The sequence below is a fragment of the Podarcis melisellensis genome, assembly GCF_964234715.1.
Source record: "Podarcis melisellensis genome assembly, chromosome: 2".
Taxonomy (NCBI): Eukaryota; Metazoa; Chordata; class Lepidosauria; order Squamata; family Lacertidae; genus Podarcis; species Podarcis melisellensis.
The window spans coordinates 118852328-118878450 of NC_138529.1; the positions used below are offsets into that span (position 1 = coordinate 118852328).

Consider the following 26123-nt stretch of genomic DNA (forward strand, 5'->3'; position numbering starts at 1 on the left):
GCGCTGGCTCGCCAGATGCAGCTTGTCACGCTGGCCACGTGACCCGGAAGTGTCTGTGGACAGCGCTGGCTCCCGGCCTCTAGAGTGAGATGAGCTCACAACCCTAGAGTCTGGCAAGACTGGCCCATACGGGCAGGGGTACCTTTACCTTTTTATACATCATTTGATTAAAAAACAAAACAAAACTCCAAGTGGTTTGCAAAGAGAATTTTTTTAAAAATAATAATATTCATGCATCTGATGGAATGGCAATGCACCCACTTGGAGTGACCAGTTTACTCGGATCCCTGATACGTGGCTTTTTCCATGCTTCAAAGGCTTCCCAGATCATTTCAGTGGTGGAAGCGGACTGTTTTGTGCCTGTCTCTTTGCACAGGTGGCTCCGATCCCCCTCGAGTGGGATGAATGGGTGTGGCGTTCGCCCGTCCTTTTGAAAATGTCTGTACAGGGGCAGAGAAGGATTAATAAGGGACACCAATAGCAAAGCCCAGAGGCGGAGCCTACCTCTTTTTAAAAGGCTTAGCCAAAGATTTAGACAGTTGGGGAAGACAGCTGGAAACAGAGAGACCGTTAGTTAGTTCGGTTGGTTTCTTGTGAGTGGGGGGCATAGGAGCCAGAGTGGGTTAGAGACAGAGAGAGGGAATTGGATTACAGCGGTACCTCAGGTTACAAACGCTTCAGGTTACATACGCGTCAGGTTACAGACTCCGCTAACCCAGAAATATTACCTCGGGTTAAGAACTTTGCTTCAGGATGAGAACAGAAATTGTGCGGCGGCAGCAGGAGGCCCCATTAGCTAAAGTGGTGCTTCAGGTTAAGAACAGTTTCAGGTTAAGTACAGACCTCCGGAACGAATTAAGTTCTTAACCCGAGGTACCTCTGTATTGTGTTTCAAAGTATTTTAAAACTTGTTTACGTTCACAATAAACTGGAATCTTTGTTAATATGTTACAACCTGACTGAGTCTGAATATATTACAGGGAAAACCTGGTTGGTGGCAGTGGGAGAGAATAGACGTGGCGGCACAGGGGCAAGAGTCCGTGGAACGACCGGGGACTGTGTGTGAGCGCCACAGTGGGGCTCCAGAATTTGCCGAGCTTTCTTTTTCTAATTAAAATAGCATTTTCTTAACTGTTTCGTATCCGTCTGCAGGAAACGGCAAGATTGCAAGAATTTCAGGACGTCCTTCACTGTGTGTGTGTGTGTGTGTGTGTGTGTGTGTGTGTGTGTGTGTGTGTGTGTGTGTTTACGTCCCTGCTCTTACACGCGCCCCGTGACTTCCTCAGAGGTACAGGGGTGGTTTCTTAGAAATCACCGGCTTGCATTTTCGACCCGGGAAGTAGCCAGCAGGAGGCAGAAAAGCGTCACAGACGGAGGTGAAGTTGTAAATAGGAACTGCTAAGAAATAGCAGAGCGCGCGAGCACCCAGGTATCCCCCAGGGAGACACCCATGCAGCCTGAGATGTCCCGGTTCTTGGCCGGATTCTAGTGGCCGCGAGTTCCCCGGGCTCCTTAGAGAGGATTGTGCAACGCGAAGCTGCTGATGGGTCTGCGCCCGTGGCCCGTCTGGCGGCTGCTGCTGCCGCTGCTGGGATCTGCTTCCTTCCTGCTGGGGGGCTGCGCAGGTGAGCGGTTTCTTCGGGGGTTAAATGTCGACCCGGGAACAGAATTGGCACCAAGTACACGTGTGTGTTTGTCCGCAATACGTTTACAGTGAGCGGGTTGGGGGAGAGTGGATTTGCAGACAATGCAGTCCACCCCTAGCACCTCTTTCGCCAGCAGAAAATGCTCTATATTTTTTCAGGGCACCCCCTGCCCCCTCCTCCCACCCAGAAATTAGGGTGCTAAAAAGATAAAAACGTGTTTTCCTAAATATGTTTAGATGGGGGCGAACTTACTTGTCCTTCTCACAACAAAATCGCACTTATTAGTCACTTGCTTCACATAAAAAAGGTCTCCTTTGGAAATTCATGCACCTAAGTTAGTCATGCCCATTGGATCTACTCTGCGTAGCAATGGCTGCAACCCTTACAAAAACTGCAAGCGCCAAAGGGCCGTGGGGTATAAAGCGATAAACAAATACGCAGAGCTGGAGTTGCAGCTCTCGTTTTCCCCTTGCCGAGCTATAATTCCCTGCGCCCTTTGCAAACTACAGTTCCCAGGACTTTTGGGGGGGGGGAGCCAGCTGCTTTCAATGTGTGTTGCATCTGCTTTAAATGTACGGTATTTAAATGTACGGCCCGTTCCCCCCCCCTGAAAATACTTCAGTGCTGCCTGGTTTGACCTGCCCCCCCCCCAGCTTTGGGAAAATAAGTATGGGAACTATAGTTTACCCTGGAAAGACCTAAATTGTCAACAATTTAGAGTTCTCATGGTTCTTTGGGAGCAGGGAAAATGTGCTTTGAATGTGCTTTGAAAGTCTGGTGTGTAGATGGGTGTGTGTGTGTGCTTTCTGTGTTTGTCTGTTGTTTCTTTTCTGCCCAGCGCCTGGCAATCTACGAAACACACCTTGGAGAACCGTAGCAATAAGGAAGGGAAACTAAAGGCCTCCTAAGAAACAAGCAATAGGTAAAACCTTATCTCCCCTCCCCAGTTCCCAAAAGCCCCCCCATTCCTTCTCTTGATTTATTTACTGAATTTATTACATTTAACACACCACTTTTTCACTCAAGGAGCTTAAGGTGGAGTGTAGTTCTCCAGCTTCCCATTTTATCCTCACAACAACCCTGTGAGGTGGGCTGGGCTGAGAGACAGTGTCTGGCCCAAGGTCACCCAGCGAGCTTCATGGCTGAGTGGGGATTTGAACTATCATCTCCCAGGTAACAAAGACCGACACTCTAACCCTTATACCACCTCCTTGCAGCCCTTTCCCGTCAGTTTATTTGGGCCTGGCTTGTCAGTGCAGGGATGATGAGATCAAAGAATCATAGAATTGCAGAGTTGGAAGGGACCACGATGGTCATTTAGTCCAACCCCCTGAAATGCGGGAATATTTTCCCCAACGTGTGGCTCAAACTCATGACCCTGAGCTTAAAACTCTCATGCTCTACCAACTGAGCTACTAGCTGAGCTACTAGATGATGGTGATGTTTTCAATTGTTAGCCGCTTGCTGCAAAAGGAGTCTGTAAGCAACTTGTTGTTGTTTAGTCATTTAGTCGTGTCCACCTCTTCGTGACCCCCTGGACCAGAGCACGCCAGGCACTCCTGTCTTCCACTGCCTCCCGCAATTTGGTCAAACTCATGCTGGTAGCTTCGAGAACACCGTCCAACCATCTCGTCCTCTGTCGTCCCCTTCTCCTTGTGCCCTCCATCTTTCCCAACATCAGGGTCTTTCCCAGGGAGTCTTCTCTTCTCATGAGGTGGCCAAAGTCTTGGAGCCTCAGCTCAGGATCTGTCCTTCCAGTGAGCACTCAGGGCTGATTTCCTTAAGAATGGAGAGGTTTGATCTTCTTGCAGTCCATGGGACTCTCAAGAGTCTCCTCCAGCACCATAATTCAAAAGCATCCATTCTTCGGCAATCAGCCTTCTTTATGGTCCAGCTCTCACTTCCATACATCACTACTGGGAAAACCATAGCTTTAACTATACGGACCTTTGTCTGCTTTTTAAGATGCTGTCTAGGTTTGTCCTTGCTTTCCTCCCAAGAAGCAGGCATCTTTTAATTTTGTGGCTGCTGTCGCCATCTGCAGTGATCATGGAGCCCAAGAAAGTTAAATTTCTCACTGCCTCCATTTCTTCCCCTTCTGTTTGCCAGTGGCCATGATCTTCGTAAGCAACTTACACCATTTTAAAAACACCTATCATAACATTTAGTTGGATGAATGAAAAAGTTAACAAAGGCTGTAGGATAAATTCCAGCCAAACAGCAGCGAGAAAATACAATATTGTTTTGGCCGCAAAATACTGTACAAATAACATCCAGCGACATCACCCTAATTTGTAAAGCTGTCTGGCAGAAGAGATTGCCTGGCACTGAAAGATGACGGTGCCAGGCGGATTTTGCTGTCCCAGATCTGGCTGGGCTCTGCGGAGGACGCCCAAAGGAATTCAGGCAGGAACGCAGGTGCAAGTTGACTTTTCACGATATGCAAGGATTCAATTGCACGGCTGGGTTGCATTTATTGGGGCCTGTGTATTAATTGGCTTCCCGGTGGGCGAAACGGTTGTGGTAACAGGTACATTTCTGCATCTCTTTTACCTCTGGCCTCACTATTTACCCCCCTGAAAAACACCTCCATGTGTGAACACACAAACACAAACCGCTCAGGAAAACAGTTTCTGCACCTCCTACATTAAATGCTATTTCTTGAAGCTTGTGGCATAAAAAAAGCTTCTTAATTTTTCAGGTGTCACAAGACTCTCTTTCCTCTTTGGGTAAGTTTCACTTTCCAGGGTTAGTTGGATAGGCTCCAACATTGGGCGGGAGGTGGGGGAAAGAATGCAAGTTGTAGTTTTAAAAACTGATTTTAAACTTGTGTTTTAAACCTCCCCTCCCTGTGTCCTCTGCCCCTGGCATGTTGCAGTCTTGATAACAACCACAACTGCACCCACCTGGTACAGCGACATTAGGTGTAGTTCGGCTCTTTATTTGAAGGGAAAACAGCAGATCGGCAGAATAAAAAACAGGAAATGTCGAATTTCCCCCCTGCACAACAATCTCCACCTCGGAACCACGTCTTCAAGCTGAACTTACCAGCAACAATACTGAGCTGAAAACTTCTGCTTTATGTTTTTTCTTGGGCAATATCCGTTTGGGGCAAACAAAGAGGACTAGAAAGTTTGTCACTGTTTTGTGACATTTTAGTTGGTGGTAAAGCAAAATGTGCAGAAAACAGACGGCTGAATAAAAGGCACTGCCCAGCGTTGCAGTGCTAACATCTCTAATATTATTCATCACCTTTTTAGATTCTTTTTTCCTCAGAGAAGGGACCCAAAGCAACTGGCAAAGCGCTAGGGCCTTCAAAATAAAGCACAAAAGAACTGCTCTTTAATCTGATGGTCATTGGACTCAACTGACATTTGGTGTTTTTTTACTTTTGATGTGATTGTGCCAATTTTCTTGCATGTGTGCTGTCCACGGTGATATTTTTTATTAGAGAGTGCATGGAACTGCAAGGAACATACACAGGCCCACACGTGAAATATGGCTAAAATACTGCATTTCTTCAAGTCAGCAAAGAGTGACAGCATTGATCGCTCAGGGTTTGAGCTCCATGTTGGACAAAGATTCATGGATCATAGAATCTTAGAGTTGGAAGGGACCCCAAAGGTCATTTAGTCCAACTCACTGCAATGCAGGAATCTCAACTAAAGCATCCATGACAGAAGGCCCTCCAACCTCTGCTTAAAAACCTCCAAGGAAAGAGTCCACCAGCTCCCAAGAAAGACTGTCCCACAGTCAGACAGCTCTTACTGTCAGAAAGTTCTTCCTGATATTTAGTCAGAATCTCCTTTATTGAAACTTGAAGCCATTGGTTTGAGTCCTACTCTTCCGAGCTGGAGAAAACAAGCACGCTCCATCTTCCATGGGACAGCCCTTGAGATATTTGAAGATGGCTCTCCTATCTCCTCTCAGTCTCTTCTTTTCCAGGCTACTCAGCTCCTTCAACCGTTCCTCATAAGGCTTGGCTTCTAGACCCTTGATCATCTTAGTTGCCCTCCTCTGTGTGGGATGTGAAACACAAGAGCAGTCAAGTACAACATCCCTAGAGTGAACATGTTTACACATGGGGAGGAATGCTTGTCCAGCCAGCAGGTAAACTTCCTGTTTCCTTCTGGGCTGGGACAGACTTCCTCTGCATGTGACTAGAGGTGGGCGTGGCCTCACCTGTGCAGGTAACGACAAAAGCACAGGGCAGGGCAGCCATCTTTCTCTCTATGACTACTTTTGTCGAAGAAGCAACATTTGCTTAGCCAAAGATGCTCTCTTGGCCTCCAGCCAAGAGAAGACAAAGGGATTGTCTCCTTATGAGATCGTTTCCAGGTGTATGTTACTTTTCTAAGCTAAATCTGCCTTCTGGGATCCGATTGTGAACATAATGTGAGTGAGTAAACTCTTGTTATACTTTTATAGAAGACTGTGTCGTGTCTTATCTTTTATGAGGGAATAAGGGAGAAATACCAGAACAGTTAGGGACGCAGGTGGCGCTGTGAGTTAAACCTGCCCCTGCCAACCTAGCAGTTCGAAAGCACGTCAAAGTGCAAGTAGATAAATAGATACCACTCCGGCGGGAAGGTAAACGGCGTTTCCGTGCACTGCTCTGGTTCACCAGAAGCGGCTTAGTCATGCTGGCCACATGACCAGGAAGCTGTACGCCGGCTCCCTCGGCCAATAAAGCGAGATGAGTGCCGCAACCCCAGAGTCGGCCACGACTGGACCTAATGGTCAGGGGTCCCTTTACCCTTCACTTTACCAGAACAGTTATTATAGAGGCTTTAGCGAGCCTGAGCAAATGCATCCGCTGTGAGTTTAAAAGGGGGAATGTTACTCTGCTAAATTGTCAACTTGTTTACACAAGTTGGAAAGGCTATAATCAAACAATATAGCCTCTCCTGCATCCCTGATCATTCCCACACTCTGCACATGTTCTAGCTTGTCAGCATCTTTCCTAAATACATAGAAATCTTTAGCTGAGATTCCTGCAATGACGGGGGTTGGACTAAATGGCCCTCAGAGATACCTTCATTTTGTGATTCTACTGGAGCCCTAATTCTGCCCCTCTCTGTCTTCCTTTCCAGGCTCCTCCTCGCACTCCTTGCGCTATTTCTACACGAGGGTGTCTGAGCCCGGCCAGGGGCTTCCCCAGTTCACCGCTCAGGGGTCCGTTGATGACCACATCTTCATTCAGTACGACAGTGACAGGAAAAGAGCCTTTCCTCAGGTGCCCTGGGTCCAGAAGGTGGGGCAGGACTACCCCCATTACTGGGACAATATGACCCAGATCTTTCGGGACGCTGAGGAAGTCTTCCGAGTCGTTCTGGAGAGTGTGCAGCGTGACCACGAGCAGAGCACAGGTGAGTGGGTGCTGCAAGGGGCAGCGAGTCCCCCTCCCCAATATTTATCCCTCCCCTGGTCAGGAAATGGGGAGCAGGGGGACGACAACTGGGAGAAAAGGAAGGAGGAGCTCTGCTCTGCACCTTCTGCTCCTTCTCCCTCCATGCACCAAGCAGTTTGACTGTAACCTTAGCAGCACCCAAGTGACCCCCCTGGGGTGCAAGTCTGGGCAATGTGTCTGGAGGTCCTGTGCTCCTCAGACAACAAGACACCTCCTCTCAGCCTTGCCAACGTGCTCCAAAGGAAAGCAGAGCAAAACATTTTGTACCAGCTGAGCTGCAGGAGTTGCCCGAAGGAGGCGTACAAGGTGCCATTCAATCATAGCTGTCAACTTACAGATTTGAAAATAAGGGACCAGCAGCCTTGAAAATAAGGGACCAGCAGCCAAAATAAGGGATTTTAGTCAACCAGTTAAAAGAGACCAGATAATTTTGGAGAGCAGCGCCGGTTTTTAGCCCTTCATTTCCAAAGGTTGCTGCTCAAGACACCAGCCGCTGAAACACTGCAATTAAATAACTACAAGCAGCAACCACTTTTCGCGCAAAACGAAGTCCAAGCTACGAAGATGCTGCTGCAGTTCTGTATCTTTTCTCTCGTGCTCCATCTGCAGCTCTCCGTCCCATCAGGCGGGGCGGGAGGAAAGGGAGGGGGGAATAGCGCCCGAAGTAAACCCGCAGATCAGACCATCTATGCTAATCTACCACTACAAATCTATGGGAGAAGCCCTTGTAGCCCTTGGAACACCTGCCCGCGCCTCCGCCTCCTCCTCTCTCTGAACTGCTTTCTCTATGGTTGCCCTCGCTCTCCTCTCAAGGCTCCTTCCTCATCAATTCATAGACCATGCCAGGCTGCCCATCTTATTCGGGTCCTTCGGCGGCACAGCCGCAGTACAGCCTAGTGGGAGCGGCGGTGACGGACAGAGGGGAGGCCCCAGGCAGAGACGCTCAGTTCGGCGGCCACGAGGAGGATGGCAGCGGAAGGGCCCAAGGCTCCCGCCAGTCCCGGCGGGGAGGGGTTCCTGGGGGCTGAGGCTGGTGAGAGGAGGCCAGAGGGGGGCGGGCTGGGCAGCCAAGCAACACAGTTGGAGCCTCCCTCCCCCCTGGCCGACAGGGAGGAAGGAGAGGAGCTGCTTCCTTTGAAACCCGGGAAATTTAAGGGACATCCATCAATAAGGGACAGCAGCAGGACATGGCGCTGGGATAATGGACTGTCCCTCCAAATAAGGGACGCTTGACAGCTAGGCCTCCAACCATCCTCGGGACTCCACTCTGGATTTATGTAGAGTTCGCTCCTGAGAGCCTTTTCTTCTCCTGAAGGTATCCCCCAAGTCAGCAGAGGTTTAGGATCAGAGTTTTCCTTCTCCTCGATGGTCTCCCTTCCCTGGTGGACGATCCCCATCTGCCCCTCACTTCTCTCTGCGACATGTGCAGAAACTGCCTTATTTACGGCTGGCCCCCCACTTGGTCAGGGATGCGAGTGGAGCTGTGGGTTAAACCACAGAGCCTAGGGCTTGCCGATCAGAAGGTCGGCAGTTCGAATCCCCACGACGGGGTGAGCTCCTGTTGCTCAGTCCCTGCTCCTGCCAACCTAGCAGTTCAAAAGCACATCAAGAGTGCAAGTAGATAAATAGGTACCACTCCGGCGGGAAGGTAAACGGCGTTTCCGTGCACTGCTCTGGTTCGCCAGAAGCGGCTTAGTCATGCTGGCCACATGACCCAGAAGCTGTACGCCAGCTCCCTCAGCCAGTAAAGCAAGATGAGCGCTGCAACCCCAGAGTCGTCCTCGACTGGATCTAATGGCCAGGGGTCCCTTTACCTTTACCACACTTGGTCTCATCTGCTCGATCCACTGGGCCTGTCTTTGCATGCAGGGGAAGCCCCTATTTACACTTGCCCGTAAATCCCACCGAAATCAAAGGGACTTGCTTCTGCATAGACAAGTACAGTCATACCTTGGCTTAAACATGCTTCAGGTTGAGTGACCTGGAAGTAACAGAACGTATTACTTCCGGGTTTCGCTGCTTGCGCACGCACAGACGCTCAAAATGACATCACACACATGCACGGAAGCGGCGGATTGTGACCCACGCACGCGCACGCACAGGTTGTGTTCGCTTCAGAATGCTAACGGGGCTCCAGAGGTACCACTGTACATAGGATTGCACTGCCAGAACTTGAGTGACGTTAAACTTGGAGGTAAACAGAAAATGTTCGTTGCTTTCCATGGGGGGGGGGGGGAATTACCTGTTTTCAATCCTCGGCATCTCTAAGTAGGGATGAGAGAGATTCCTGCCTGAAAGCAACTGCAAGTAAAAACTTGGTGCTGATGATGCTTAGCTAGAGGAACCAACAGCGGGGTGGGAGGGAGTTGTGTAGCCCCAGGCACTGAGTCAGCCATTGATGGGTGGGAGCCACCACCGAGAAGGCCCTCTGCCTGGTTCCCTGTAACCTCACTTCTCTCAGTGAGGAATCCGCCAGAAGGCCCTCGGAGCTGGACTTAGACTCCTAGAATCATAGTTGGAAGGGACCCTGAGGGTCTTCTAGTCCAACCCCCTGCAAAGCAGGGATCTTTCCCCCACCGTGGGACTTGAACCCACAACCCTTGAGATTAAGAGTCTCGCGCTCTACCGACTGAGCTATCCAGTCTGCCTCTTTTTCCCGAGGTTAAAAATAATCTTTTTCCCGAGGTTAAAAATAATCAAATCTTGGATTTAAATAAACATTCACATTATCAGCATCAGAAAATGTTTAGTGAAATATGATGGTGTATTTACTTTTATTTTTATGTTTTTAGGTTTGATGCTATGTTATTAATAACTTTTTCTGTTAAGAGATAGCAAAGTGGGTGAAAATAGAAACAAACCGGAAGCCCAAGGAGAGGGAGGGAGGAATATATAGTAAATGTTAAGAATTTGAGATGTACAGTATGTAATGAATGAAAAAGAAAAATGAATTATTATTTTTTAAATAATAATAATAATAATAATAATAATAATAATAATAATAATAATAATATCTTTGCCAAACCTCTTCTGTGGGTCTGTAGGGGTTTCAACTGCTCCAGTCCCCCGATCTCTCTCCCCTGTCCCATTGACCTCTTGCCCCTTCTCCCAGGCCTGCACACCTGGCAGGTCAGGTATGGCTGCGAGCTGAGCCAAGAGGGGCGCCAAGGAGCGTACGAGCAGGAAGCCTACGATGGGACGCTCTACCCCGACCTTGACCTGGAGTCTCTCTCCTGGATGGCAGTCGAGAGAGGAGCCCAGGTGAGCCAGACTGGAAACCAGACGGTCTCTGTGATGGCTTACGTGGGGAAGGAGGACTGCATTGCGTGGCTGCGGAGATACCTGGACTATGGGAAGGAGGCTTTGCTGAGGACAGGTGGGTGTTTGTGTGAGGGCAGGTGCAGGGAGATGGGAACAAGACTTGCGATGGGTTGGGTGTGTGTGTGCTGAAATTCCTTCCTATTCTACCCAGCATAAACCCATCCTAGACCGCACTGCAAAGGTGATGGGAGCCAAGTGCTGCCTAATTATAATTATTATAATAATAATACAGTCATACTTCTTGTTACGTTTGCTTCATGATATGTTTTTTCAGGTTGCGTCCTGTGGCGACCCGGAAGTACCGGAAAGGGTTACCTCCGGGTTTTGCCACTCGCACGTCACGCGCATGCGCAGAAGCAGTGAATCACGACCCGCGTACGCGCAGACACAGGTTGCGTTCCTTTCAGGTTGCAAACAGGGCTCCGGAACGGATCCCGTTCGCAACCAGAAGTACCACTGTAATAATAATAATAATAATAATTAATAATAATAATAAATAATAAATAATAAACGACAGCTTGAGGGGTGGTGGAGAGGATACACTTCTAGAATATTTATCCCAATCTTTTGAAATAAATAAAGAATCTCAGGAACCAAAAGGACCAAAACTTTTAAAAAGAATGGTGGGGTGGGGTGGGAAATATAATTTATTTAGGAGAGCTTGCAAGCAGATGAAAACATTATCAGGAATTTAATCTCACTTGTAATGTAACAAATACTATGGATAATATGGACTGATATAAAATATAGATTATAGAAAAATATGCAGTTGTAAATGTTGACAATAGGACCCATGGAGGGGGTGGGGGGAAATCTAGAGATTCAGAGTAATCTCTATATATGGATACACATCTGGATTCTTATAATTTTATATTTGTAAAATCAAATAAAAATGATTTTTTAAAAAATGAAATAAATAAAGAATGCAAGCATAGTGGAGACAGACCTGACCAAATTTTCTGCTTGAAAGGGTATAAATCTCTCTTCTTAATGTTGTGAACCTTCAGGCTGGATATATCAGAACATGTGCAGACTGCCACGCCTTTGAATTATCCTCTTTGCACCGCCCCGCCATTAAATAAAAGCCTCGGCCCTATGGAAAGTCATAAAAACACTAACAATGTATTTTATGGCTTCACGTCTTCCAGAAATTCTTGCTGGACCTGCTGGTTAACTCTTATGTGGCCTCCATTCCAAGGAGTCGAGGCCTGTTGTACCTCATGTGGAACGTTATTGCAGTCACCCAATGATTAATGTTTTGTCAGATATGAAGGGGCTGAGGTTCAGAGCTTTCCTCTAAAATTGGCTAGAGAAAAACCTGAGATCACTTACTTTCTGTGCCTTGGCAATAAGCTGCAACCACATGCACATGCTCAGATACCATTTCATACTTAGATTTTGTACTTTTGTAGCTAAGATAGTAGTTATAAACCTGTCTTAATTTTGCTTCATTTTGCTACTGTAATTGCTGCTTTAAGACCCTGATTATGTAAGTAAACACTGCTTTTATTTCTTCACAAAACAATGTGTGTATGATTGCTTTTAAGTGGGGGAGAAGAGGGATAATACAGTGGTACCTTGGTTCTCAAACTTAATCTGTTCCAGAAGTCCGTTCCAAAACAAAGGCGCGCTTTCCCATAGAAAGTAATGCAAAATGGATTATTTCGTTCCAGACTTTTAAAAACACCCCCTAAAGTAGCAATTTAACATGAATTTTATTATGTAAAGAGACCATTGATCCATAAAATGAAAACAGTAAACAATGTACTGCAGTCACACAATCAATCAATCAATCAATCAATCAGTAGCTGAACTGGGTTCCACACAGTCACAAAAACCAAACAAAAAAGCCACAAAAAACCGCAAAATAAATAGCAAAAACAGACATACCTCAGCGTAACATTCAAAATGTAAGTATGGCACTCAAATCAGAAGCGTAACACTCAAAACAGAGCACATTCGGCTTCTGAAAAAAGTTTGCAAACCGGAAACTTCCAGGTTTGCAGCATTCGGGTTCCATGTTGTTCAACCACTAAGCCATTCGAGAACCAAGGTACCACTGTACCAGGAAAATCCAGTCTGCCTGAAAGCATCCTGGATTATTGTTTCTGGAAGGTTAAAGCAACCTTGTCTTAGCTTCTAAGTTTAAATTGGCAAAGGATGGTACTCTGCTGATCTCACTCACATGAGCGAGGGAAGATAATAACTAAACTACCATAGATACTCGAGTATAAACCAACCCGGATATAAGTCGAGGCACCTAATTTTAGCACAAAAAACTGGGAAAACATTGACTCGAGTATAAGCCGGTTCACCACACCACAAACCTGCAGCGCAGCACCTTTCCCAACCGCGGCTCCTGTGCCTGCCCTTGTGAGAGGCGGCGGTGGCAGTACCAGTGGTGAGAAAGGGCTCCTTTCGGGCCGCTCGTCCCTCCGCCACCACCGCCCGCCTCACTCAAGTATAAGCCAAGGGGGGCTTTTTCAGCATAAAGAATGTGCTGAAAAAGTCGGCTTATACTCAAGTATTTATGGTATACAGTGGTGCCCCGCAAGACAAACGCCTCGCAAGACGGAAAACCCACTAGACGAAAGGGTTTTCCGTTTTGGAGGCGCTTCGCAAAACAAATTTCCCTATGGGCTTGCTTCGCAAGACGAAAATGTTTTGCGAGTTCCTGCGGGTTTTTTCCCCCTTTCCCCCCCTTTTCCTAAGCCGCTAAGCCGCTTATCAGCTGATCCGCTGATAAGCCGCTTAACAGCTGATCGCTAAAAGCCGCTAAACCGCTAATAGCGCTAATCCGCTAAGCTGTCAATGGGCTTGCTTCGCAAGACGAAAAAACCGCTATACGAAGAGCCTCACGGAACGGATTAATTTCGTCTTGCGAGGCACCACTGTATATCTTGTCCTATTGTTTAAATCCATTCCTACACCTCATGGGGTCCTCTCAGGGCAGGCAGGAGGACTATGAAGGAGTTCTGTCTTTTCTAGAGCTGTATGGTTCCCACACCCCCGGCCCTTAAATTCATAAAGTGTGAGGGGAAATGAAGGTGAAAAAGTCTTGGAGCACAAAAAGTTGCAAGTCCAGCATTTGCTCTATGGAAGGCAAGAACTAAGAGCTGCGCTTGGAGAAATCTGAACCAATTCAGCCACTGAATTGGAACGGATGACATTTGCCCCTTGACCAACAGGAAGGACACTGGGAGAGACTCACGACAGCCAGCATCTCAAGATGCAAAGGAAGAAATCCTGGTTCTTGGAGGTTGTTCTCTTTTTGGTCTCCTGGTGTGGGACACTTTATTGGTTTATGTATTTATTTATAGTTTTCAAATTTATACATTTAACTAATTTTATAATCATTTTGACATTTCGAAGCTTGACTTCCTTTCCCCCTCTTTCTGCGGTTTTTCTGCATATCCAAATTAACTTAATTTGCTCATTTATTCATCTTTTTTTTACAAATATACTCTTATAAAACTGCAGGTTATTACAATAATCCTCCCAATGTTTTTATCTGTTTGCAATTTATCCATAAATATTCAACAAACCATTTCCATTCTTTTATAAAAGATTTATTATCTAGTTTCCTTATTCTTCTGATAAGTTTCACCATTTCTGCATATTCCTTAAGTTTTTGCATCCGTTCCTCCTTTGCTGGGAATTCTGCTTCTTTCCATTTTGGGGCAAGTAACCTTCTTGCTGCTGTAGTCTAGACATTTTAGGTAGTTCTGTCCCTATAATTCCCAAAAGAAAAGCTTCTGGGGTTTTTTTTTTACAAAGGTTATTTTAAACATCCTTTTCAATTCATTAGATATCATTTCCCAGTAAGCTTTAACCTTACTACAAGACCACCACATATGATAAAAAGAACCTTCTTTCTCTTTACATTTCCAACATTTGTTTGATTTAGATTTATACATTTTTGCCAGTTCACTCGGTGTTAGATATCAATGACATATCATTTTCATATCATTTTCTCTTAAATCATGACATGCTGTAGATTTTATATCCATATTCCACAATCATCCCCATGCTTCTATGTCTCTATTATGACCAATATCTATTGCCCAATCTATCATTGAGGATTTTACTTGCTCATCCTTTACATTTCCAACACTTATTTGGTTTAGATTTATACATCTTTGCCAACTTGGTATTAGATACCATCGATATATCATTTTCATGTCATTTTCTCTTAGACCATGACATGTTGTGAATTTTATATCCATATTCCACAAGTTCTTAGTCCAATACAAGAACATTTCTGGCGAGACGCTCAGACATTGCTGTATCCCATATACAGTGGTACCTCGGGTTACATCCGCTTCAGGTTACATCCGCTTCAGGTTACATCCGCTTCAGGTTACACACTCCGCTAACCCAGAAATAGTACCTCAGGTTAAGAACTTTGCTTCAGGATGAGAACAGAAATCGTGCTCTGGTGGCGCGGCAGCAGCAGCAGGAGGCCCCATTAGCTAAAGTGGTGCTTCAGGTTAAGAACAGTTTCAGGTTAAGTACGGACCTCTGGAACGAATTAAGTACTTAACCCGAGGTACCACTGTACTTTTAGGAGTATTTCAGACTGTTTCTTCCATTCATGCTGTGGTCAGTAAGGAGCCTACTACTTTGCTGAGGTGCAGGGTAGAGCCTAAGTCCATGTCCAAAGATAATAGGGCTGGGGCAGGATTTGGAGAAAGGGATTGACCTGTCCGCCAAATGTGAATAAATGAACCAAGTTTTCCACAACCCTTCCAACATAAAAGGGAAAAGGGAGGGATTAATTTTTGCCAGCTTGACAGGAGTGTGGGGACATTTGAGGAGGACACGGCCTGCTTGCCTCTGAGGATGCCTCTGTCATTTCCCCAGAGCCTCCCGTCGTGAAGGTGACAAGTAAGGAGGACTCCAAAGGCCCGGCCACCCTCGTCTGCCAAGTTTACGGCTTCTACCCGAAGGAGATCAATGCCTATTGGAGGAAAGACGGAGAGGCCTGGGTGCAGGATACCTTCCGCAGAGTTGCCGCCCCCAATTCGGACGGGACCTACCATGCCGTGCTGGGTATTAAAGCCAGCCCCAAGGAGAGGAAACGCTTCCAGTGCCACGTGGAGCACGAAGCCCTGTCCAAGCACCTGGATGTGGCCTGGCAGGAGCCCGGTGAGAGGCAGCAGGGAGCAAAGGCTTATGGGAGGTGAATTTTCACCCGGGGAAGAGGGATGACACCAGGGAGCTGGCAGCATTGCAGCTGATATTGACAGCTTCCAATTGGAGATAAACGTTTCCTATTTGCTGAGATGATTGAGGTCTCGTGCAAGCCTTGAGAGGTGATGAGATGGAGGGGGCCCTTTCTTAGATGATACTGATGATAATTTATTATTTATATCCCATCCATCTGGCTGGGTTTCCCCAGTCACTCTGGGTGGCTCCCAACAGAATATTTAAAATGTGATGAAGCATCAAACATTAAAAACTTCCCTAAACAGGGCTGCCTTCAGATGTCTTCTAAAACTCAGATAGTTGCTTTGTTCCTTGACATCTGATGGGAGGGTGTTCCACAGGGAGGGCGCCACTACCGAGAAGGCCCTCTGTCTGGTTTCCTGTAACCTCACTTCTCTCAGCGAGGGAACTGCCAGAAGGCCCTTGGAATTGGACCTCAGTGTCCAGGCAGAACGATGGGGTGGAGACGCTCCTTCAGGTATACTGGGCCGAGGTCAACACCAACACTTTGAATTGTGCTCAGAAACGTACTGGTTACCTCCCCGAATCCCTCTGAATTTCACGAGCTCCCAGGTCCTCCTGTGGCCTCCCCCGTAAGATGAAATTTTTGTTCTGGGTTTCCCGTCAGTCATTTCTCTCTTTTCTTCTCTTCAACCTTCAGCGTTCGACAGCTGGCTTCTAATTCTATGCATCATAGGGGCTGTAGTCCTTGTCGTCGGCATCTCCGTGGGCATCAGTAAGTACCACGTACCCTCCAAGTGTCCCGATTTACCGAGGACAGTCCCAGAATTACGAAAGCCACACCGGCTTCTGATAGGATCGCAGAATGTCCCAATTTTCCCTGCTGCTGCCATTATGCTTGGCTAGGAGGATTAGTCGAGGGAGCATCCCATAGCCTCTCTGTGGTTGCCGCTGCCAGCCTCCTTCCTTGGGCAGCTCATCGTGGCTGCTGGAGAGTGGGCAAGGAGGAGAGAACCTGCCACCGCCAAGGCACAGCCCTGCACATGATGCGCCAGCTCTAAGGGGCAGATAAGAGGGTAGGGCAGCCCATGGGCAGTAAATCGTCCAAATAATAAAATAAAATGAAATATGGATTGAAGGGTTTTCTCAGGACAGTGGAGGGCGGTGTGTCCTCTTAGTGTGGTTGTGGTGGCACTTTTCTGGAAGGAAGGGTCAGAAGCAGCAAGGGTCATGTTGGAGGAAATCAGGTAGTGCTTGGAATCTAGAAGACTTCCTACCTTTACTAGTGACAGGTTCCTGGGATGTCTGCCAGGATGTTTCCCCAGGTCCTTCTCCACAAGAGAGGGTGAGACTGCACAATCTCTGTTGCATCCCTTTCCGTCCTGAAGAATCGTTGTCATGAGTAAAATGACTAGAGGCTTCAGAATCTATAACCCACTTGTTTGACTATGTCTCACAACTGTTCACAGTTAAGCTCTTTACTTATGAAAGAAAACTTTTCTTGTTGTTCCTCTTCATTTGGCCACTTAAAATGTAGGGGATTTCTGTGACTTTGGGGCTTTGCAAGCCTTCGCTGTGTGCCCTCCCTTGTGGAAAGTGAAACTCATAATTTGATTCTCTCTCTGCAGAGATGTGGCAAAGACACTAAGCTGCGCCAAGTAAGTGAGATGTCCCTCTTTGCGAGTTTTTCCTCCGGCATAGAACAGGCCTAGGGTGGGACACGGGCATAAGGGAGGATTTTTTCAGGGCCTGTGTGAACTTGAAACAACACAAGGTCCCTGTAAAACTGGAGACAGAAAATAAAATACTCTAACGGAAAGGTAACGGCATTTAAACCTCCCATACTCCCAGAAAACAGAAGCTTACGTTAAGGGGAAATTGAGAGAGGGGCAATTCACAGTATTCTGTCCTTCACCAGAAGCAGTGAAAACAGACCTTCTGCTGGCCTGTATGTCTGAAACTGCCGTCGCACACACCTGCATAGGACAACCTCCCTTATTTCCTTCGACTGCCTTCTCCAAAACTCACCTTCCTCCGCAATGTATTTGGCTCAGGCCTGCTCATGCCAATGCCCTACTGCTGGCTTCCCCAACCTGGTGCTCTCCAAATGCTTATGGCCTCAGCCAGTGAGGCCAACAGGGAGAGATGAAGGCAGTGTGAGTCTTTAGCAGCTTTAAGCAATGTTTATCAGTCTGCACGGGACAGGATGGAGTTGCTGTTGGATCCATCCATCAACTTCTGATGGATGATTTAGAAGGATTGGGTCCAGCATCATTTTCACTGTGCGTGTGTGCCGGTATCCTGCAACGGAGCGAGCTCCTGTTGCTCGGTCTCTGCTCCTGCCAACCTAGCAGTTCGAAAGCATGCCTGTGCAAGTAGATAAATAGGTACCACTGCGGTGGGAAGGTAAACAGTGTTTCTGTGCACTCTGGTTTCCGTCACGGTGTCCCGTTGTGCCAGAAGCGGTTTAGTCATGCTGGCCACATGACCCAGAAAGCTGTCTGTGGACAAACGCCGGCTCCCTTGGCCTGAAGCAAGATGAGCGCCACACGCCATAGTCACCTTTGACTGGAGTTAACCGTCCAGGGGTCCTTTACCTTTACCTATAGGTTGTCTAATGGAGGGAAATGTATAGAAACCAGTGGTATGTATGTAATTGCATGTCGTGCTATGCAGCAAAGGGGGCTCCTTTTTTCTGGAGCAAAGCTCAGGAGGCCAACACTTCTGATGTGTTGGTTGGGTAGCCACCCCACTCCCACCCCACCCCCGTCCATAACAAGCCTCACTTGGATACTTTTGCCCAGAAGGTGTCCTTTTAATCTTTGCTTCCTGTATATTTCATGTGCGTCTTGATCATGCCCAGGGATGGAGTCCTCTGCAAGGGGAGTTGGGTTGGACTAGATGCTCTGACTCTGTTATTCAGATGCCCCCGTCCTTTGTCAGCTTCACTGTGCTTAGTTCACCTGACACCCTCCTGTATGTTTTTCTGCAACAGATATGTGGCCTGGAAGAGCAGCAGAAACAGAGGAACCTCTCTGACATCTGAGCAGAGAGGTGGGTAGATCGCCCTACTCATGAGGAGCTATTTTGCCTGCCCAATGGCAGGACAGCGAATAAGAGAGAGCCTTCTGTGGACAGTACGGGGCTGTTCAAGGAAGAGACGCAAGCTGGAAATCCTAAGAAGCTCAACTGGAGAATTCCAGGATGGGCCTTGGGACACCAGATGGAGGAACCTGTTTAAAGGATTGCGTCAAGCCAGCAAGTTGAAAAATACTTGGCCCTACAATGGGCTGATCTTTGTGCTTCCTATCGCAAATGGGATTTCTTTAGACATTTCCCCCTCTTCTTCTGTTTTAAGGGTTTGGGGCTTTTGCTCTGCAGGAAGAAGCACATGGGAACTTTGCACCATTTTTTACTGCTGTCCATCATACCATATTTTAGGGTGGAAGTGTGCAGTGTTCTTTAAAAATAAAAATAAAAATACTGTTTGTGACTCTATGCCGCATGTTGGTGCCAAAACTGCTAAGCTAGAAGAACCGTAGTTTGACCCTGCAGAAGGCAGCTTTAGATGTTCCTAAATCTTGTATTTTTCATTGCTTAGCTAAATTATGTTGGTGATGAGGAAATTGTTATAATAATAATAATAATAATAATAATAATAATAATAATAAAATGGAACAGTGGTATCCAGCAAATGCTGCTGTCTTTAAAAGAAATACAAAAATTCTATAGACAGCTCCCTGCATTCCTATCTGTAGTTTGGCGGTGAGCGTGAAGCCCTCAGGACATAATCAGAGCTGATGACTGGCTGACTTGGTTTATTCCCCACTTTAACATCAACTTACGTGGAAAGCATAGACACACACTTGTATCTGCTCCTTAAAAAAAACTAAACAACTTTGATCTGAACCCCCCCAAAAGGGGGTAGATCACTGCCAGTTTTTTATTCTGCGAGTGGATCGCCGTCTCTTAGGAGCTGGACGTCCCTGCGCTTCACCAATCAAACTTGTTCAAATAAGGGAGGTGATGATTACCTGTGTTTTTATAATTTTATCATAGTATTGCAATAACATTTCATAAGACTCTCATGCCACAAGGTTCTGCGTGTTTTGCTGCAACAGCTACCTGTCTGGAATTTGTCACAGCTGTTTCATTTCCACCTCCCAGGATTAAAAAAAAATATTGTATGCAAATCAGGAAGCTGAGGCTATTTTACTTACAGCACTTTTATCCGCTCTTAAGCCAGAAAAGGGCCCTAAAGCAGCTTACAAATGTCAGCAATAAGACGGTCCCTGCATTCACGCTTATACTAAAAAAGACACAACACAAAAGGGAAAGGGGTTGGGTGGGAGGAGGAAAAAAGGAAGTTTAAGACACTGTCTGGCAATGGACACCACTCACTATTAATGACACTTTTGGCCCTGGTGAAAGGATTGCAAAAGTGCATAGAATGCAGGACAACAGACCCCATTATGCCCTGAGAGAAGGAAAAGGAGGGATGGGGTGGTTTATGTTTAGGAGAAGTCTAAAATTGTAAACCATCTAGGGTGGCTAAGCAAAAAGGCAGGATATAAATGCAATACAATCAATTTATTACTTACAGAACTGGGTGTATCAAGTGAGGTCATGTCTGGGTCCTTATGATCCTGCTTTTTCCTCCCCTCCTCCCCCTGCATCATTTCCTTCCCACACTACTCAGATTCCTCCAACCCTCCCTACTTATTCGACGGAAATTCTGAAATCGAAATTTAAAACCATGCAACGAACCAATCATACAGGAAAACTGAGCTACGGGCAACGTTCAAAGTGTGTCATACTTTAAAAACCTGCCAGAACAGTAACAAAAATTCCCTCTTGATAGTTGTCGACCACCTCACCTCTGGAAAGGAGAGGGAGAAAAGTCATCTGCGGAGGAGAGGACGGGAGAAGACCCCACTTCCAGGGTCCCAGGCCACTGAGGACTTTCAAAAGTATTTTATTTCGAGCCAGGAGAATTACAGGAGAACTTTGGCAAAACCCTTGTGGTTCTTAAATGAATATTTTCACCTCCTCCGTGATGCACGTGGACCCTCCGGAGACTCCCGGCAACATTCAAGTTTTTACCCCCTCCCTGCATCTCGCCCAGCAGGAAGAACCCGGAGGGGGCGGAGTCAGGGGAGAGGTTTCGCTTTCGCTTTCCAGTCCATCTCTCCCACGCTGCGGTCTTCAGATCTACCCAGCAACCGCCGCCGTGATCTGCACGCCGTTTTCCCATTGGTGGAATATTTCCGCCGCGGCTCCTCTTCCGGACCCTTGTGCTGGCGGGGCGGGGATTGCTTCGTCCCGATGGGGGTCCTCATCCGTGGGGCCCCCTGGATCCTGTGCGCTGCTGCCCACCTGCTCCTGCTGGACTGCGCTGGTCAGTACCTCCGGGGGCGGAAAGAAAGATCCCCAAGTCCAACGATCCCGGGGTTGTGGGTGTGACTTTGCCGGTCACCCAAAGGGGGAAGACCAGGGGGGAGCTCCCTACCCGAAGTGGAGCCAGATCCCTCGGGAAATATCTGTTTTTTTCTCAGAGTTTTTGTTTTGCATGCCGCCTTGGGGGCAGGGAGAGTTTCAGAGGCGCGCAAGGCGAGAATAAAGGGACTTGGGGTCGTGTTTGTGGGGCTCATCATCATCTACCTACATTACACGGTAATGTGTGAAGAGAGCTACTAGCAAGGGTGCGTGCGTGATGTGGGTGGCTATGAACTGGGAAGTCTACGGAGTAACTGGCAAAAGCGAGTCCTCCTCTGCTTCAGGTAAGGATTTGCTGTGTCGGCTCCTTGGTCCAACTAGTGGCCAGGGTTGGAATAGCTGGTGGGAAAGGGAGCTCTGCTGGGGAGGGCTGGTTCAAATCTTACCTCTGCCATTCACGAACTGACCAGGTTTAGCACACCTATCAGCCAAACACCCATTCCCAGCACCCTTCTGAGTAATACCCCTCCCCACCCTCTCACTCTGGTGACTTCTGTTTCAGTGTATCGGAAGAAGTGTGCATGCACACGAAAGCTCACACCAAGAACTAACTTAGTTGGTCTCTAAGGTGCTACTGGAAGGAATTTTTTTATTATGAAAATTAATTGAAAATGAAATAATTCTAACACCCTCCCTTTTTGAGGAATGACACATATGTATTAGCTGTGCTTAGGGAGATCTGGGCAAATTCATCTATGGGGGCCTGGTGATAATTCCCCCCCCCCCCAGGTGATGTGAGCTTCAGCACCCGCAGCTCCCTTTCATATTTAAAATCGGGGGTGGCAATACTGACCTGCTGCGTTGCAGGGTTGTTGTCCGGCTTAGGAGAATGTCAAATGCTCAGAACGCCTTGTTCTGCTGTCCTGTCTGTCTGTCTGTCAGTGGTTCTCCAGACACAGCTGCCTTTCATCTTTAAAACTGGCAAAACTGACACAGGACAAATAGAAGAAGACACCTTCGCCCTGGTATGGTTCACCTTTATCACATACACAGCCCAACAAGACAGCAGGAAGGATCCGCCGACCAGTGGCGTAACGTGGGTTGTCAGCACCCGGGGCAAAGCAAGTAATTTGCGCCCCCTAACCCGGGGCAAGGCAAGTAATTTGCGCCCCCTAACCCCTAACCTTCCGCCGCTGCCAGCTTCTTCTTGCTGCTGCCTGGTCTGGTCTGGTGTGGTTCTCTCCCGCGCTCAGCGCTGTGCTGGGCGGCCGCTGCACTGTCCTTCCCCCAGATAGTCCCTCACTCTCTCTCCGCACTGCACGCCTGGCACCCACCCCCTCCACAGTGGGCGGTGACCCGGCAGCTCGGATCAGATTCACATAGCCAGCACTGCAGTGAGAGAGAGAGAGTGAGCCAGGTAGAGGCAGAGAGCTGCGAGCGCGAGCGCGCCCCCCCAGATGTTGCGGCCGGGCCCCCCTGCACCCCCCACGCTACGCCACTGCCGCCGACAGCATACAAATCTGGCTAACCTGATCCAAACACACACACACACACACACACACCAAAACAAATCTCATCACAGCCAAGCAAAGACAACCAACCACACATTAGGCTACCCCCAACCTCTCTCACCACCAAGGAAATACAACGAGCGAATAGTAAGAGAAGACACACAAGTGACGCTGACACAAAACCCCACACATGCACTAAGTAGAAGCATTGCCACCCCACCCCACCCCACTCATCATGCCCCCTCCCCCTCTTCCCCTGTTTTCCCCTACACTAACACTGTATACACTAATACCTCTCAACAAGTGAAACTGATCTGTAGGAAACACGACTTGAAAAAAGAGACAATGCACATATTTTTGTAAATGACAAAATCTTTAATAAAAATACAGTCGTACCTCTTGTTACGTCAGTCTCCAGTTGTGTTTTTTCAGGATATGAATGCGGCAAACCCAGAAGTGTATACTTCTGGGTTTCGTCCCACGTGCATGTGCAGAAGCGCTCTATCGTGCCGTGCGCAGAAGTGACGCTCTACTTGCAGACTTTTCAGGGTGCGAACGGCACCCCGGAACAGATCGAGTCTGTAACTAGAGGTACCACTGTATTTTTAAAATAAAACTGGCAAAACATACACACGTTCAGTGTCTCTGGGTGCAGCGGTTTGCCACTCCCTTAAGCACATTTGTGATTGTTCTTCTAGAAGAAACATTTAGGCTGAAGTCCTTGCTTTCTTGGGTGTAAGCCCCATTGGACTTGATGGGACTCACTTTTGATAACACAGGGGGCGGCAAGGTTTATCTTGCCTGGGCTGGATCAGTCCCATGGGCCGGATTGTGTGCGCGTGTGAGTGTGCGCATGATTTTCAATATCTGCGTAAGCGCAGGTTCAATTTTTGGTGTCTGCGTCTATGCAGACGCGATTTTCGGCACTGCGGAAGCGAGTCCCTGCAGTTTAGCGCAGTGCTATAGCGGGTAGCTTGGTTCGGGGGTGGCTTGTGGGCCGATCAAATGACCTCCTCAAGCCGCTTCCGGCCCATGGGCCTTATGTTGCTGACCCCTGTGATAACATATGTGCACAGGATGTCATGGTCTTCTGCTTTTAAATTTAAGGAACCGACAGCACCACTTTGAGAGCAGTCTTCTCAGGTTCCTCGCAAGGATAAGGGTCTGTGAAGGTTTTTTTTGGTGGAGTGTGGATTCTCCTCTTCAGGATCCCTAACTCTGCCCTTCTTTAGCAGCCTTTTCCTCCCACTCCATGCGCAATTTTTACACTGGGGTGTCAGAGTCCGGCCAGGGGCTGCCCTGGTTCGTTGCCGTGGGCTACTTAGATGACCAGCCCATCTACTACTACGACAGCGATACCCGGAGGGAAGAGCCTGCGGTGCCCTGGATGGAGAAAGTAGAGGAGGATTATCCCAAGTTCTGGGACAGGCAGACGCAGATCTTGCATGGCTGGGAGCAGACGTTCAGAGCGAACGTGGAGATTGTAAGGAACCTTTACAACCAGAGCAAGGGTGAGTGGAGGGGGCGAGGAACGGCTCTCTCTCCTGCTGAAGCTTCTCCCTCAGATGAAGGCTCCACTCCATTTGTTCCAATGTCAACTCTGCCTGTGGTAGATACATGGAAGGATGATGATGATTATTATTTATACCCTGCCCATCTGGCAGGGCTTCCCAGCCACTCTGGGTGGCTCCCAATAGACTATTAAGAACACGATAAAAGATAAAACATTAAAAACTTTCCTAAACAGAGCTTACTTCAGATGTCTTCTAAAAGCCAGATAGTTGCTTATTTCCTTTAAAATGATGGAAGGGCGTTCCACAGGGTGGGCACCACTACCGAGAAGGCCCTCTGCCGGGTTCCCTATAACCTCACCTCTCGCAGTGAGGGAACCGCCAGAAGGCCCTCAGAGCTGGACCTCAGTGTCCGGGCAGAACGATGGGGGTGGAGATGCTCCTTCAGGTATACTGGGCTGAGGCCGTTTAGGGCTTTCAAGGTCAGCACCAACACTTTGAAGTGTGCTTGGAAATGTACTGGGAGCCAATGTAGGTATTTCAGGACCGGTGTTATATGGTCTCAGCGGCCACTCCCAGTCACCAGTCTAGCTGCCACATCCTGGATTAGTTGTAGTTTCCAGGTCACCTTCAAAGGTAGCCCCACGTAGAGGGCATTGCAGTAGTCCAAGTGGGAGATAACTAGAGCATGCACCACTCTGGCGAGACAGTCTGTGGGCAGGGAGGGTCTCAGCTATATGGTTAACTCAGAACAAGCCAACCCCAAATTTGGCAGCTCAGCTTTTCAGCAGAATCCAAGAATCCTAAAATTGTAGAGCTGGACCCCGAGGGGCATCTAGTCCAACCCCCTGCAATCCAGGAATCTCAACTAAAGCATCCATGTCAGATGGCCAGCCAACCTCCGCTTAAACACTGTGGGGAGGTTTACTTTAGCAGAGTTAAACAATCCCCTTTTAAAGTTTATGCAGCGATCAGCTTGTTGCTGACTTGTCTGAGTTCTACTAATAAAGATGCTTTCCTGGTTAAAAATCCCTTTGAATCCCTCTTAAAGACTACACACACAGATCTGATTCATGCTAATATCTTACTCTCAGATTCATTCAGGTTTACAGAACTGTACCTGAAGGCAGGCTTAGGTTACATAACAAGCAAATAAATTATACCAGAGGGAAGCTGGTCCTGAGGTGACTGCAACTCAGCAGTTTCAGTCAGTCAGTCAGTTTTATTGCACATAGCCAAAGGCTGCCACAATGTATGCAGAATCCTTCAACAATTAATAGAAAATATGCTGGATTAATACAAAAAACTTAAAACATTTATATTATCAAGACATTACCTATTCTAAACAGAGCTATAAGAGTACCTTAATATACAGGTTAAGACATTAAACAATAAAATTTATAGGCTAAAATCGTCACATGGCCACTAATATATTAAGAAATAATGTTAATTAATACAATGTGCAATTATATTCGGAGTTTGGTGATAAAGACTGCAACTGAGCAGTTACCTTTCAAAACTACCAGGAACTGACAAACTGGTTGTCACAGCAACCGGTTAGAACATGGCGGCCGTTAGTCCTCTGTCGGAAGGTTGCACTTGACTGCACCTTTACATCCCACAAAAACCTCCAAGGAAGGAGAGTTGACAACCTCCCAAAGAAGACCGTTCCATGGTCAAACAGCTCTTACTGTCAGAAAGTTCTTCCTGATGTTTAGTCGGAATCTTCTTCGTTGTAACTTGAAGCCATGGGTTCGAGTCCTACCTGGTATTTGAATCATGCCTAGTGCTACCTGCAGGCTTTCTCTTTGGCTTCTGTTAACTCTACTTCTTCCGTATCCCTTTTTTTTTTTATAAAAAAAATGGATATCTGGTCACTCCTGAGCATATCTTATTGTAAAATGTGGCAGAAATGCTACCAAGGGTCTTTTCCCGGTTTCCTGGTGCATAACATTTTGTGTAGATGCATAGCTCAAATGTCCTCTCCCTACTCTGTCAAAAGAAACAAGGTGGCAACTTTAAAGGTGCTTAGAACAAGCCCTGGGAGCTAGGATGCCTGCAAATTTTATCCACTTCTGTCAAAACAGTGTTGAAGGTAGAGATGCATGGCGATCGTTCC

The 26123-nt window shown here is 47.4% G+C and overlaps 1 protein-coding gene and 1 long non-coding RNA gene across 4 annotated transcripts in view; both read left to right on the forward strand.

The window, feature by feature from the left end:
• The first annotated feature begins 283 nt into the window (after nucleotides 1–283).
• LOC309364996 (DLA class I histocompatibility antigen, A9/A9 alpha chain-like) overlaps nucleotides 284–26123 on the forward strand; it is a 30489-nt gene continuing 4649 nt past the window's right edge. Inside the window, exons 1-7 of one of the 3 annotated variants that reach the window (XM_081903072.1) lie at nucleotides 284–1625; nucleotides 6740–7015; nucleotides 10169–10432; nucleotides 15241–15525; nucleotides 16247–16321; nucleotides 17175–17204; nucleotides 18542–19579. In XM_081903072.1, the coding sequence (XP_081759198.1) occupies nucleotides 1544–1625; nucleotides 6740–7015; nucleotides 10169–10432; nucleotides 15241–15525; nucleotides 16247–16321; nucleotides 17175–17194 (1002 nt within the window). In that variant the 5' untranslated portion in view covers nucleotides 284–1543 and the 3' untranslated portion in view covers nucleotides 17195–17204; nucleotides 18542–19579. Of the gene's footprint in view, nucleotides 1626–6739; nucleotides 7016–10168; nucleotides 10433–15240; nucleotides 15526–16246; nucleotides 16322–17174; nucleotides 17205–18541; nucleotides 19580–26123 lie in introns of those variants that run through there. The other 2 variants (XM_081903071.1, XM_081903070.1) reach the window with 2 other exon arrangements.
• On the forward strand, nucleotides 24004–25851 carry LOC309365511. Its single transcript, XR_014166218.1, has 2 exons — nucleotides 24004–24078; nucleotides 25131–25851. It is a non-coding gene; the product is annotated as an uncharacterized lncRNA (long non-coding RNA).